At 55.9% G+C, this 14,952-nt stretch overlaps 1 protein-coding gene across 1 annotated transcript in view; it reads right to left on the bottom strand.

Moving 5' to 3' along the window:
- The window catches only part of LOC137353442 (receptor-type tyrosine-protein phosphatase H-like), a 65,130-nt gene extending 63,181 nt beyond the window's left edge, over positions 1-1,949 (bottom strand). Inside the window, exon 1 of the mRNA XM_068019735.1 lies at positions 1,796-1,949. Coding sequence (XP_067875836.1) covers positions 1,796-1,849 — 54 coding nt within the window. The 5' untranslated portion in view covers positions 1,850-1,949. The remainder of the gene's footprint in view (positions 1-1,795) is intronic.
- Between the last annotated feature and the right edge of the window lie 13,003 nt (positions 1,950-14,952).

Raw genomic sequence — 14,952 nt, 5'->3', positions numbered from 1 at the left:
TCTTACATGTCCTCTGAAATGGCCTAGCAAACCACTCAGTTGTATCTAATTGCTACAAAGTCAATAAAAAGGAATGGGAAGTATATAGTAAATGGCAGAACCCTTAGGAGTATTGACAGGCAGAGAGATCTGGGCGTACAGGTCCACAGATCGCTGAAAGTGGCAACGCAGGTGGATAAGGTAGTCTGGAAGGGATACGGCATGCTTGCCTTCCTTGGTCGGGGCATAGAGTATAAAAATTGGCAAGTCACGCTGCAGCTGTACAGAACCTTAGTTAGGCCACACTTGGAATATTGCGTGCAATTCTGGTCGCCACACTACCAGAAGGATGTGGAGGCTTTGGAGAGGGTACAGAAGAGGTTTACCAGGATGTTGCCTGGTCTGGAGGGCATTAGTTATGAAGGGAGGTTGGATAAAGTCGGATTATTTTCACTGGAACGACAGAGGTGGAGGGGCGACATGATAGAGGTTTACAAAGTTATGAGTGGCATGGACAGAGTGGATAGTCAGAAGATTTTTCCGAGGGTGGAAGAGTCAGTTACTAGGGGACATAGGTTTAAGGTGCGAGGGGCAAAGTCTAGAGGGGATGTGCGAGGCAAGTTTTTTACACAGATGGTGGTGAATGCCTGGAACTTGCTGCCGGGGGAGGTGGTGGAAGCAGGTACGATAGCAACGTTTAAGAGGCATCTTGACAAATACATGAATAGGATGGGAATAGAGGGATACGGACCCCGGAAGTGCAGAAGGTTTTAGTTTAGGCAGGCATCAAGATCGGCGCAGGCTTGGAGGGCCGAATGGCCTGTTCCTGTGCTGTACTGTTCTTTGTCATTTCTTTCTTCTTAGAGATGGGCAACTAATACTGGCCTAGCCAGTGATGCCCACATCTCATGAACAAATTAAACAAAAATCTCTGCACTGCCCTCTGAAGTGTGAGCCACTCAGCTGCCACAAGAAAAAATAAAACAAAACTCCCAACCCAAAAGTGGGAGCACCTTCTTACAGATCGCAGCAGTTCGAGAAGAGAGCCATTTGACACCTTCACAGGGCAACTGACAAAGGGCAGTAAAGCCTGGCACTGCCAAGTGCGCCTATATCCCCCAAATTATATATATTTTTTAATTTCTCATTCCCGCAGAATCGAAATGACTCTCCTCACATCAATCAATCCGGCCACACAGTCATTGAGAGTCAATCTCCCGGGGTGAGTCACTGCCTGAGGGAATCTGTGGAATTGGTGTCTTCCATTTTATTAATTTCTCGCCAGCGATGCAGACTCAAGGTCCCAACAGCTTCTGCTGATGGTTACACTTCCCTCTTACAACAAGGGTTCCGAGTGCTTTTGACCAGAAGTATGGTCTGCTCCAAATCCCTTTTCAATTGTTGCTGTCAGCACTTCGCATCCATCACCAAGTACAGAGCAGCTCAGAATTAGAAAGGCCGGAGTAACACCAGAATTACAATCTTCACAGAGCAAAAACATTTAACGTAACACTCACTGCAACATATTCCGTAAGACTCAACTCCAGGTAACACTCTGAAACTTCTTAACACTCTCTCCTCTGTGTAACACTCCCCTCCCTCTCTGTAACACTCCCCTCACTCTGTAACCCTCTCCACTCTGCATATACCATTTCTCCCCCGTCACCTTGAGATAACTTACGGACGGACTTCAACAAATTCATCTTTCCCTAAAATATTTCTTTGTCAAAATTGCACTGAGAACATCACATGAGTAAGAAGGTCTTTGATTAGGGAAGAATATTTAATAATCAGAAAGAGAAGACACAAGACTTACCCAAGCTGGGATCAGTGTCAGTAGTAGTAGTGGCCAGTGGCTGTTGGGACCCATTCCAGTCCCGATCTGAAATCACCACATCCAGTTCAGAAATCCCTCTCCCAACAAGCTCTGCTGGAGGATCCCTTCATTTCTCTCTGTGTGCTGGTGAAAATCGACTTTACCTTGTGGAAGCCTAAAGGCAATTGAGCAAATGATTGTACTAACAATGGTGTGCTGTAGACTTCACCCCGTACGTATCAGCCCAACCCAAAGAGGAAGTAAAACACATTTAGTTTGTGGACTGGCTTTTGGTTTAGTACACGCAAGCGAATAGAAGCCTGAAACAAATGTTCTATGTATAGAACGGCTGCTTCAGGTCTCAGGTGTATTTTGACACTGTTGCCGATGCCTTGTCGCTCAGTGCTAGCGAGGAATCTCCAGGTGCAGCTTGCTGAATCCCAGGTGGATTTCATTTTACGCTGTGGTTTCTGATTGTCAGTTTAGCACCACTGTTTCCACGCAGATTTATCCAGCAAGTTTCCATCGATTAAGAATCGGTACCGGGAGATTTTCATTCAGAGTTTGCTGAGGGAGTACTGTTCAATTAGGTGACAAGAGTTCAAAAGCTTTCAAGTGTCCAGTTTCTGCCGCAAGGGATTTTGTCCAAATCTAAATACAGGTGTGTACTTGCAGATAGCATTGTCTCTTTTACACACTGCTTCTCTTTACAACTAATTTTGGAACAGCCAGTGGAAGGGATTAACCCTTTCACCCATCTCTTCCCACTTAAGGTTTGACCCAGGATAGACGAACACGAGAGGGGATTAATTCTTTACTCCTACGTCCTTCAATTTACTATTAATGCACAGTGCAACCGGTTTACCAGCAGAGATTAACCCTTTCACTCACCCATTCCCATTTATTGATACTGAGCAGCCTATTCCCATCAGAGTTTAACCCATTCACTGCTGCCCCATTTCTGCCTAATTACCCTCCAGATCTGTCACATTACAATAAAATCTGAATATTGAGATTGTTTCAGGATAAGCTGCAACCCAGCTTTATAACTCCATCTCAACTCTTCCTTTCTATTTGCATAATTCAGTCCTTATCTTTTCCTATCTCATTCTGTTTCTTCCTCTCTCTGTCCGTATCTAAATCTGTCCATTTCTGTTTCACTCTCTGTCTGTCTGCCTCCCTCTCTCGTCTGTCCATTTTCCACAACCTGATCAGCAACACATCAACCCTAAACCAGACAGCTTTCAACTGGGCCAGAGGTGGGGAAGTTCATAGCGGTGACTAGTGTGAATGACTGTGTTTGCGGATGCCTGTTTATTCCAGCTGCTGTCTGACTCTCATTACCCCTAGTATCAGGTGCAAACGGCGGTGATCTCACAGTCACAATTTACTGTGCCACAGGGAAGGAGCAAGGAAGTCAGAAGATAGTTTTTATTTATATTCATTCCTGGGATGTGGGCGTCGCGAGCTAGGCCAGCATTTATTGCCCATCCCTAATTGCCCCTTGAGAAGGTAGTGGTGAGCTGCCTTCTTGAACCACTGCAGTCCATGTGGGGTAGGTACACCCACAGTGCTGTTAGGAAGGGAGTTCCTTAACTAGTCCTTTCGTGAATGCCAAGAGAGGCTCGGAGTGTAGCTATGGGCCTATCCAAGGGGAATTGAAGCTTGCGATGGCAGTAGGAAGACAGAGGAATCATGATGGGTTAGACTAGGGACTGTGGAGGCAAAGAATCTGTGAGGGAAGAAATAAAACATGGCATGACTGGGTGACAGGGGGTAAAGGAGATAGGAGGGATGCGTTTGGGGGCCCAAGAGGAGAAAAAGAGAGAGCTGGAAGAAATGGGCTTGGGTCCAGAGTGAGAGCCGAAATGTGCATGCAGATGGGCACAGCTGGTTAGACTTATTGTAAAACATGCTGTAGAAAACTCCAATAAACACTCCTCAACTGAGCACAACATGGTTAGATACAGAGTAAAGCTCCCTCTACACTGTCCCCATCAAACACTCCCAGGACAGGTACAGCACGGGGTTAGATACAGAGTAAAGCTTCCTCTCCACTGTCCCCATCAAACACTCCCAGGGCATGTACAGCCCTCAAAAAAGCCCAGAAACCAGCACCCCACATGGGTTCCTGTTGCATCAGAGGCTGTCCTGAATGGGAAGAGGCAATCACTGCTTGACGCCTAGGCTCCGTCCAAAAACCAGAAAAAAAAACAGCTTAGATACAGGGTAAAGCTCCCTCAATACTGTCCCCATCAACACTCCCAGGGCAGGTACAGCACGGGGGTTAGATACAGAGTAAAGCTCCCTCAACACTGTCCCCATCAACACTCCCAGGGCAGGTACAGCACGGATTAGATACAGAGTAAAGCTCCCTCTACACTGTCCCATCAAACATTTCCAGGACAGGTACAGCACAGGTTAGATACACAGTAAAGCTCCCTTTACACTGTCCCATCAAACACTCCCAGGACAGGTACAGCATGGGTTAGATACAGAGTAAAGCTCCCTCTACACTGTCCCATCAAACATTTCCAGGACAGGTACAGCACAGGTTAGATACACAGTAAAGCTCCCTTTACACTGTCCCATCAAACACTCCCAGGACAGGTACAGCACGGGGTTAGATACAGAGTAAAGCTCCCTCTACGCTGTCCACATCAAACACTCCCCAGGACAGGTAGAGTACGAAAAAAAAAAAAAAGAAAAAAAAAAAAACGGGGTTAGATACAGAGTAAAGCTCCCTCTACGCTGTCCCCCATCAAACACTCCCAGGACAGGTACAGCACTGGGATTGGCTGCCCACTGATTTGGGAGCCTGAGTGCATCAACGAGGTGCAGCTGACAGTGCCGGTGGCAGTTGGAGGTTGCAGAGGTGGAGAGAGGAGCTGCACTGAGCAAGGGAGAGCAGCTACCAACAAGCAGAGGAAAACTCCAACAACAGTCTCCATTAAAGAGAAGAAAGGGACATTTTGTGGAAACAAGGCTTTGTCTGGAGGTGGGTGCTGAACACCAGTAATTTACTTTGGACTGTTGGGGGAGGAACAAGTGGCTGGAACAACAAGGGGTGGGGCTGCCAATTCAACAGGAGTCTGTGCTGCTGCAAAAGCACACAGGGAAGCTCCCTCCCCACCCCAATTGCCAAGCCTGGGTCAGCTGAAGCTGCCCAGCTAAACAGACGGAAGGGGATAGATAGTGCCTGGGCAGCTTCAGCTGACCCAGGTGAAGACGACTCCCCCAACCAGAAGACCGGAAGACCAACTTCAAAGACTGTTTGTTTTAAGTGTACTGTGAGCACCACCTCCAGAAAGCAAGTCATCCCTTCCAGCCTGCCTTTGCCTCTCCTCTCTTACCTCAGCCTCTCCACTAACCTGTTGTTTGTTTGTTTGTCTTTTCAAATTTTTCTGTGAATCTGTTATTTAGTGTGCAGGTCCACAATTTGGGGTGGGTTTAGCTCTTGGACCCATGGCAAGCCCTTCATCACCGGTGGCGGGGCCCTCTACTACCTACGCAGCTGCAGCTTCTGTGGCTGCCCACGTGGCCCCGTCACCCTTTAAATTATTGACATGCAGCCATGGGGTGAAGAGCTATCCCCACCCCAACATGTCTATTGAGGCCTGCGTTAAGGCAATGGCCGTGGTTGTCGGCCCCTCGGCCATTGTTGCGGCCTCAAAGATGTATGGGAAGGCTGTGTTCTTTTTGAAGACCGAGCGGGCGGTGTCCCTGGCCCTGAGTAAAGGGCTCACTGTGGGGGGGACCTTCCTGCCAGTGGACCCTCTGGGGGCCACTGCGCATCGGATAATGTTGTCCAACGTCCCACCCTTCATTCCCAGTGAGCTCCTCCTCCACCACCTGCACCATCTGGGGGAGGTGAGGTCGGGGATCACCCCAGTCCGGCTTGGTCTTCGGGAGCACAGCCTCCAACATGTCTACTCCTTCCGCCGCCAGTTATTTATGCAGCTGGCGCGGGAGGAGGACACGGAGGGCCAATTTAATGTGGAGTTCCAGGGGACGGCCTACCGCGTCTTTTGGACCTCGGACGGGGCGCGGTGCCACGTCTGCAAGGGGGTGGGGCATGTTCGGAAGAACTGCCCCAACCTCCCGGCCGCCAGCTCCACCTCGGCGGCCCAGAGTGGTTCCACAGCACCTCCTCCCACTCCCCCCGCACATCCAACAGACACCGCTCAGTCGGTTCCGGAGGCTGTGGTTTTCACAGCCTCTGGCGGGGAGGGGAGCGTCCGTCCGAGCGGAAGGAAGACGCGGGGAAAAAAGAAACATCGTGAGGCGCGTCCCCTGGACACTTTGACTCAACCCGAGCCTGAGCTCAACCCAAAGCCCATTCCCATGGAATCCACCTGTCCCAGGGCTGGGCTCAGGCCCAGGGTGACTAAAAAAGGAAAAAAGGGTGCGGAGGCGGAGGCCTCTGATGACATGGAGGTCTCTGAGTCTCCGCGCCCAAGTGCGAAAAAGAGGAGAAGGCACCCCTCCACAGAAATAACACAGGGCCCTGAGGTGCAGGGCCCATCTGTTGGAGGGGAGCTGCCTCCTGTTTCTGGTCCTCAGGTGCCCCCTACCGCCACCACCAAGGCTGCAAAGTCCGGGCAGGTGCTCCCTATTCCTCAGGATGGAGGGGAGGGGATGGCCCCGGTACGTGAGGCCCCTCCTGAAGGAGTAAGTGGGGCCCTGCTTGTGGTGGGGGAGCCTGGGGAAACCGCCCATTCCGCCACTGCTACTGGGTCGGGTGTCCTGAATGAAGGGGAGGGCGAGGCCCCAGAGGGTCGGGCCTCCCAGCCGGAGTCCACCACCAACCAGGAGACACCCGACCCAGTTATAACTGAGAATGCTACCCCATCTGCTGGGCCTGTGGGTGCTGGCGGAGCGGGAGATGGCCTCCTCTCGCCGCCTCCAGTCTCGGCTCCGGCTGGTTTCCCGGAGTCCGGAACTTCTGTCTCCCCTGGACCAGTCATTGGCCTGGGGATGGAGGTGGAGGGGGGTCCTGAACCGCTGGTGCCTACAGGCTCCAGTTTCACAATAGAACCCAGAGAGGACTCCTCCGCCATCGATCCTGGGGGTGGGATCGTGACGGAGGCGGGACCAGCTGGCGCGGCCGGGATGTCCGCCCCACAGTGTGTGGTGGATGTGTCGGCCGCTGGCGGTGACGACCCGGAGGAGGATGGGGATTCGGTGCGGGGCACGGAGGATGATCTTGATTCCATCGCCAGTGAGGTGGTGGAGTCCCTCGTGCCTCCCACCGAATCTCCTCTCATCCCCACGGCGGAACTCCGGGATTTCCTCGCGGCTTGCAGAGGTTGCCGCAATAAAGTTCAGCTGGCCCTCGACCGTTGGTCGAATCTGGCGCTGATCATCCAGTCCGTCCGTGCCGCCCTTAAAATAGCGGGCAAGCGCGCGGACGTGAAACTGGTTGAGAGGCGCCGTTTTAATGTGTTCCTCAATGGGTTGCTGGGGGAGTGGAGGGCTAGGTGCACTTCCACTCCCTCCTCACAGTGAGCTGTTGGTGACGGGTTTTACGTACCTTTGACATGAAGATAACCATAGCCAGCCTCAACATCAACGGCAGCAGAGGGGCTCACCGCAGATTTCACAATCTCTCAGTCCTTAGGGAAGGGAGATACGCGGTGAGCTTTCTGCAGGAAACCCACACCGTTCCGGGAGACGAAGCCACCTGGCTCCTGGAGTGGCAGGGTGGGGTCTACATGAGTCACCTCACCCCTATTTCTAGTGGGGTGGCTATCTTGTTGGCCCCGACTTTTCAGCCGGAGATCTTGGGGGTCAAGGAGCTAGTGCCGGGCCGCTTGCTCCACCTTGCCGTTCGCCTGGGTAGCGTGCCGCTCCACTTTGTGAACGTGTACGCGCCCAGGCCCGGCGCGTTGCAAGCGCGCTTCTTTGAAGAAGTGTCCGCTCTCTTGAGCTCCATCGATAGCGGCGAGTGCATCATCCTCGGGGGGGATTTTAACTGCACCCTCGAGGTGGGGGATCGCTCCGGTCCCCAGCGCGGCCAAGCGTCGGTGGAGAAGTTGAGGGGACTGATCAGCTCCCTTAACTTGGTGGACGTCTGGCGGAATCTCCATCCCGACTCCAGCGCCTTCACGTGGAGGTCTGGAGGAGGGGGGTCGCGAATCGACCGCCTCTACATTTCGCAGGCGTACGTCTCCCGTGTCTCGGCGGCCTCCATGCGGCTGGTGCCGTGCTCGGACCACCGCCTGGTGTGGGCGGAGTTCACTCCGCTCCGCACGCGGGCGGGGTCTGCGTACTGGCACTTTAACAACCGGCTGCTGGAGGACGTGCGATTTCGGGACTCGTTCTGTCGATTCTGGGCCGACTGGAGAAGGAAGCAGGGGGGCTTCCCCTCCTTGAGGCTATGGTGGGATGTGGGCAAGACTCACATCCGCGTCTTCTGTCAGGAGTACGCGAGGGGGTCGACCAAGAGGCGGGAAGCCGAGGTCGGGCGCCTTGAGAGGGAGGTGCTCGACTTGGAATCCCGCCTCGGTCATGCCGTCGCGGACCCGGCCCTGTGGCAGGCGTACAAAGAGAAGAAGGGCGCGCTGAGGAACCTGCAGCTCATAGGGTCCCGAGGCGCGTACGTGAGGTCGCGGATCCAGATCCTGGAAGATTTGGACCGCGCCTCACCCTTCTTCTACTCGCTGGAAAAATGGCGGGGGGTCCGTAAGCAGCTCGTCGAGCTGCTGGCCGACGACGGATCCTCCATCACGGATCCGGAGGGAATGGGCCTCCTGGTCCGGACGTATTACAGTGCGTTGTTCTCTCCGGATCCGTCCAGCGAGGATGCGCGCAGAGTTTTGTGGGAGGACCTGCCGCAGGTCAGCCCGGAGGGCGCCGAAGGATTGGAGGCTCCGCTCACGTTGGCGGAGCTGACTGGCGCCCTCCACCAGCTCTCGAGGGGCAAATCCCCAGGGCTGGATGGGTTGACCGTGGAGTTCCTCAGGGCGTTCTGGGACGTCCTGGGGGACGATTACGCGCGGGTCCTGGGGGAAAGCCTGGCGACCGGGGAGATGCCCCTCTCGTGGCGCAGGGCGGTCATCGTCCTGCTGCCGAAGAGGGGCGATCTCCGCCTGCTTAAAAACTGGCGTCCGGTCTCCCTCCTCAGCACGGATTATAAGATCTTTGCCCGGGCTATGTCTACCCGCCTGGGCTCCGTGCTGGCCCACATGATCCACCCCGACCAGTCCTACACGGTCCCGGGCCGGTCCATCCAGGACAACATCCACCTGGTCCGGGACCTGATCCATCTTTCCCAGAGGACTGGTCAGTCGGTCGCCTTTCTCTCCCTCGATCAGGAGAAGGCGTTCGACAGGGTGGATCACGATTACCTTTTCGGGACTCTGCGCGCTTTCGGACTCGGGCCGCATTTCGTGGCCCGGGTCCGACTTTTATACGCCGCCGCAGAGTGTCTAGTCAAAGTTAACGGGTCCTTGACGGCGCCCCTTCGCTTTGGGAGAGGAGTGCGTCAGGGGTGCCCCATGTCCGGCCAATTGTATACCATCTGCGTGGAGCCCTTCCTGTGCCTGCTTCGCAGGAGGTTGACGGGATTGGCTCTGCGCGAGCCGGCCATGCGGGTCGTCCTCTCGGCTTACGCCGACGACGTGCTCCTCGCAATCACAGATCCCGTTGACTTGCGGAGGATGCGCGACTGCCAGCAGACCTTTTCTGCCGCGTCCTCCGCGAGGATCAATTGGGAGAAATGTTCCGGACTCCTGGTTGGTCAGTGGCGGGTGGACTCCCTGCCGGAGGAGATGACACCTTTTGCGTGGAGCACCACGCACCTCCTCTATCTGGGAGTCCACCTTAGCCCCGCTGAGGAAGCCTGGCCGGCAAACTGGCAGGAGTTGGAGGCGAAAGTCACCGCTCGGCTGGGGCGCTGGACAGGACTGCTCCGAGTGCTTTCCTACAGGGGCCGAGCATTGGTCATAAACCAACTGGTGGCCTCCATGTTGTGGTACCGGTTGGTCACTTTGGCCCCGCCCCCTGTATTTGCCACCAAGATCCAGAAGAAACTCGTCGATTTCTTCTGGGGCAAGAGGAAACACTGGGTCTCTGCCGCGGTCCTGAGTCTCCCGATCGAGGAGGGCGGTCAGTCGCTGGTGTGCGTCCGCACCCAGGCTGCGACTCTCCGCCTTCGGACCCTGCAGAGATACCTGTACGTCGAGCGTCCTCCCAGATGGTGTGCGCTGGCGACGTATTTTTTCCGCCAGTGTCACTGCCTTCAAGACGACACGCAGCTCCCGGTGGAGTCCGTTAGCCGCGCCTCTCTGAGGGAGTTGCCTGTCTTTTACCGGGATCTTTTCCGAGTCTGGAACATGGTCGCCTCCAGTCAGGGCGCTCCCCCGCCGGCGGAGGAGAGCGCCTCGGCTGTCCGGGCGGCCGACTCCGGGGACGGTCCGGCGGGCGGAGGAGTAGCCGAAACCCCCGGGACGCCCCTCACTGCGGGTGGCGAGGGGGCTCGGGAGTGCGGAGCGATCCCGGCCGAGCTGACCCCCGCTGGGCCGGAACTGCTCATCGGACCCAGGCCCCGAAACCCTCCTCGGGAGCCGGTCCCGCACAACCCGAGCCGCCTCTCGGGAATGCCCTCCGTGCCATTCCAATCGGCGCGGAGGGGTTTCCTGTACGGGCTGCTCCTGCACACTCTCCACTTCCTCGCCCTCGTCAGCCGGCCGGACACGCCCTGGCGGTCCGCGTTGCCATCTGGCGGCGAGGGGAAACCCCGATGGAGGTCTCTCTACGCGGGAGTCTTCCCCCTTTACATCGGGGACCTGGGGTGGAGGGTGCTGCACAGAGCAGTCCCGTGCAATAGGCTTTTAAGCAGGTTCACGGACTCCCAGGCCAGCTGTACTTTCTGCGGCCTGGACGAGTCCGTGTTCCACATTTATACGGAGTGTGCGAGGTTGCAGCCCCTATTTGAGTATCTGAAGGGGCTGCTCCTCAAATTCTGGCTGCACTTCAGTCCCACGCTCCTGATCTTTGGGCACCCGGTGCGAAGGGGCTTGGGCCGGGAGGAGGATCTCCTCGTCGGTCTGCTCCTGGGCCTGGCCAAGGTGGCAATTCACAGGTCCAGGTTGCGGGCCGTCGGGGGTTCCGTCCTCCCCGATTGCCTGCCCCTCTTCCGCGGTTACGTTCGCGCCCGGGTGTCCCTGGAAAAGGAGCATGCGGTGTCCGCCGGTACGCTTGAGGCCTTCCGCGACCGGTGGGCACCGCAGGGACTGGAGTGCATCGTCGACGCCGAGAATGGCATTTTAATTTGAGTTTTTTGTTTATTTATCTGTTTTAATAAAGTTATTTTAAAACTGTAAATATGTACATAAAGGGGGCCTGAGGGATAAAGGCCCCCTCGATGTGAAAAATATATAAAGGGGGCCTGAGGAATAAAGGCCCCCTCGACATAAAAAAAAAGAAAAAAAAAAAAAAACAGGGAACAAAAAAAAAAAAAATGGGATTGGCTGGGCAATTTGTGGAGCACTTCCTGTCTGCAATCAGGGGGAGCAGCTGCAACTGCAGAGTGGAGAGACAAGTGAAACCATCAAGGAAGGCTGCAATTGTTTTGGAGAGGTGGGTGTGAGAGCACCTGAAAGACTTTAAGTTTGGACTGTTTGGGGGAGGGAGAAGAGGCTGGAAGACTGAGGGCTGGGGCTGCCAAAACCGGTAGGGGGCCCCTGTATTTGTATTGGTGTTTGCACAAAGGGAGCTCCCTCCCCACCCCGACTGCCTGCTCGGGACAGCTGGAGTTGCCCGGGTGAAGACTTTTTGTGAAAATCAGAAGAGGAGAGTACCAGGCAGCTCTAGCTGTTCCAGGTGAAGAAGCCTCCCCCAACTGGAAGACAACTAATAGTTATGGACTAATTGTTATAAAAGTGCTCCAACTAGCAGATGGAACAAACATCCATTTCAGCCTTTCTCCCTTCCTCCACTCAGTCACCTATCCTCCCCTTTTCCTTTACCTTCCTACCCCTGTCCTCCTCTACTCCCAAACCACTTTGTTTAAAGTTTGTTTTTTTTGTTTCAACTGTGTAAATTTGCTTTGTTTCTTGGGGGTGGACGTGGCTCTTAGACCCCATGGCAAGCCCTCCTTCGCCGGTGGTGGGGCCCTCCCGTACATATGCTGCCGCGGCTGCTGCAGCTGCACCTGTTGCCCCGTCACCGTTTGCGCTGATAATATCTAAGCATGGGGTCAAGAGCTACATCCACCCGAACATGACGATAGAGGCATGCGTGAAAGCAATGGCCGAGGTTGTCGGCCCTTTGGTCATTGTTGCTGCCTCTAAAATGTATGGGAAGGCAGTGTTATTCCTGAAGACCGAGCGGGCGGTGTCCCTGGCTCTGAGCAAGGGGCTCACCGTGGGCGGGACCTTTCTGCCAGTGGACCCCCTGGAGGCCATTGCACAACGAATCATTTTGTCAAATGTCCTGCCCTTCATTCCTGGTGAGCTCCTCCTTCCTCATCTGCACCATCTGGGGGTAGTAAAGACAGGGCTCACCAAAGTCCCGCTCAGTCTTCGGGAGAACAGCCTCCAGCATGTGTACTCCTTCCGCCGCCAGCTATTCATGCAGCTGGTGCGGGAGGAGGTCACACAGGGCCATTTCAATGGAGAGTTCCAGGGGACGGCCTACCGCATCTTCTGGACCTTGGATGGGGCACGGTGCCATGTCTGCAAGGGGGTGGGGCATGTTCGTAAGAACTGCCCCAACCTCCCGGCTGCCAACTCCACCTCGGCAGCCCAGGGTGGCGCCGCTGCACCTCCTCTCACTCCCCCCATGCCTTCACCAGATACCGTTCAGTCGGTGCGAGAGGCTGTGGTTTTCACGGCCTCCGGTGGGGAGGGGGGTGCCCAAGTGGAAGGGAGGCGTGGAGGAAAAATAATCATCGAGAGGCGCGTCCCCTGGACACCATGGCACAACCCAAGCCTGAGCTCAGCCCAAGGCCCGTTCCCGGGAATCCATCTGCCCCAGGGCTGGGCTCAGGCCCAGGGTGACCAGGTAAAATGAGGGTGTGGAGGCAGAGGCCCCTGATGACATGGAGCTCTCTGAGCACCCGCGCGCCTCCCGAAATAAGAGGAGGAGATGTCCCTCCTCTGCAGAAGGCCCTGAACCACAGGGTCCATCTCCTGGCGTGGGTCCTCAGGCTCCCCCTGCCACCAGCACGATCAGGGCCTCGAGCCCTGGGCAGGAACCCTCCACCCCTCGGAATGGAGGTGGGGGAGCAGCCCCTGTAATCTTGTCAACTCCTGAGGTGGGGGACCCGCCCTTGGTATGGAATCTGTGGACCCCACGGGAGAAATCATTCCTTTGGCCTATGGGTCGGGTGTCCTGGGTGAGGGCGAGACCTATGAGGGGCCGCCCTCCCAACAGCCTGACGTTGCTGCCCAGGATGTACCCGACCCAGAGGCCAATCTGTGTAATTCCCTGTGCTGGTCCTGTGGGCACTGACAGGATGGGAGATGGCCTCCTCTCTCCACCTCCGGTCCCGTCTCCGGCTACATTTGCAGAGTCGGGCACTTCCATCTCCCCGGACCACTCATTGGCCTGGGGACGGAGGTGGAGGGGGGTCCTGAAACGCTGGCATCCACAGGCTCCAGTTCCATTATAGAACCCAGAGAGGGCTCCTCCTCCATCGATCCTGGGGGTGGGATCATGACGGAGGCAGGACCAGCAAGTGCGGCCGGGACGTCCGCCCCACAGTGTGTGGTGGGTGTGTTGGCCACTGGCGGTGACGACCCGGAGGAGGACGGGGACTCGGTGTGGGGCACGGAGGACAATCTTGATTCCATCGCCAGTGAGGTGGTGGAGTCCCTCGTGCCTCCCACCGAGTCTCCTCTCAGCCCCACAGCGGAACTCTGGGATTTCCTCGTGGCTTGCAGGGGTTGCTGCAATAAAGTTCAGCTGGTCCTCGGCCGTTGGTCGAATCTGGCGCTGATCATTCAGTCCATCAGTGCCGCCCTCTAGAAAGCGGGCAAGGGCGTGGGCGTGAAGCTGGTTGGGAGGCCCCGATTTAACGTGTTCCTCAATGGGTTGCTGGGGGAGTGGAAGGCCAGGTGCACTTCCGCTCCCTCTTCACAGTGAGGTGTCAGTGACAGTTTTTAAGTACCTTTGACATGAAGATAACCATAGCCAGCCTCAACATCACTGGCAGCAGGGGGTCTCACCGCAGATTTCACAATCTCTCAGTCCTCAGGGAAGGGAGATACGCGGTGAGCTTTCTGCAGGAAACTCACACCGTTCCGGGAGATGAAGCCACCTGACTCCTGGAGTGGCAGGTGGGGTCTACATGAGTCACCTCACCTCTATCTCCTGTGGGGTGGCTATCTTGTTAATAACAAAAAGTATTAATCTCCTAGAGAACTAACCTCAATGTGCTTTTCAGCCGGAGATCTTGGGGGTCAAGGAGCCAGTGCTGGGCTGCTTGCTCCACCTCGCCGTTCGCCTGGGTAGCGTGCCGCTCCACCTTGTGACCATGTATGTGCCCAGGCCCGGCACAAGAGTGCTTCTTTGAAGAAGTGGCCGCTCTCTTGAGTTCCATCGATAGCGGCGAGTGCATCATCCTCGGGGGGGGTTGCGATTTTAACTGGACCCTTGAGGTGGGGGATCGCTCCGGTCCCCAGCGCGGCCAAGTGTCGGTGGAGAAGTTGAGGGGACTGATCAGCTCCCTCAACTTGGTGGACGTATGATGGAATCTCCATCCCGACTCCAGCGCCTTCACGTGGAGGTCTGGAGGAGGAGGGTCGCGAATTAACCGCCTCTACTTTTCGCAGGCGTACGTCTCCCGCGTCTCGGCGGCCTCCATGCGTCTGGTACTGTGCTCGGACCACCACCTGGTGTGGGCGGAGTTCACTCCACTCCGCACGTGGGCGGGGTCCGCGTACTGGCACGTTAACCAAGTTAAACAAATTCCGGGACTCGTTCTGTCAATTCTGGGCAGACTGGAGAAGGAAGCAGGGGGGCTTCCCCACCTTGAGGCTATGGTGGGACATGGGCAAGACTCACATCTGTGTCTTCTGTCAGGAGTACGTGAAGGGGTCGACCAAGAGGCGGGAAGCCGAGATTGGGCGCCTTGAGAGGGAGGTGCTCGACTTGGAGTCCTGTCTCGGTCATGCCATCATGGACCCGGCCCTGTGGCAGGCGTACAAAGA

The sequence above is a fragment of the Heterodontus francisci genome, chromosome 41 (genome assembly GCF_036365525.1).
Source record: "Heterodontus francisci isolate sHetFra1 chromosome 41, sHetFra1.hap1, whole genome shotgun sequence".
Taxonomy (NCBI): Eukaryota; Metazoa; Chordata; class Chondrichthyes; order Heterodontiformes; family Heterodontidae; genus Heterodontus; species Heterodontus francisci.
This window is presented reverse-complemented; position numbering and strand designations above follow the sequence as displayed.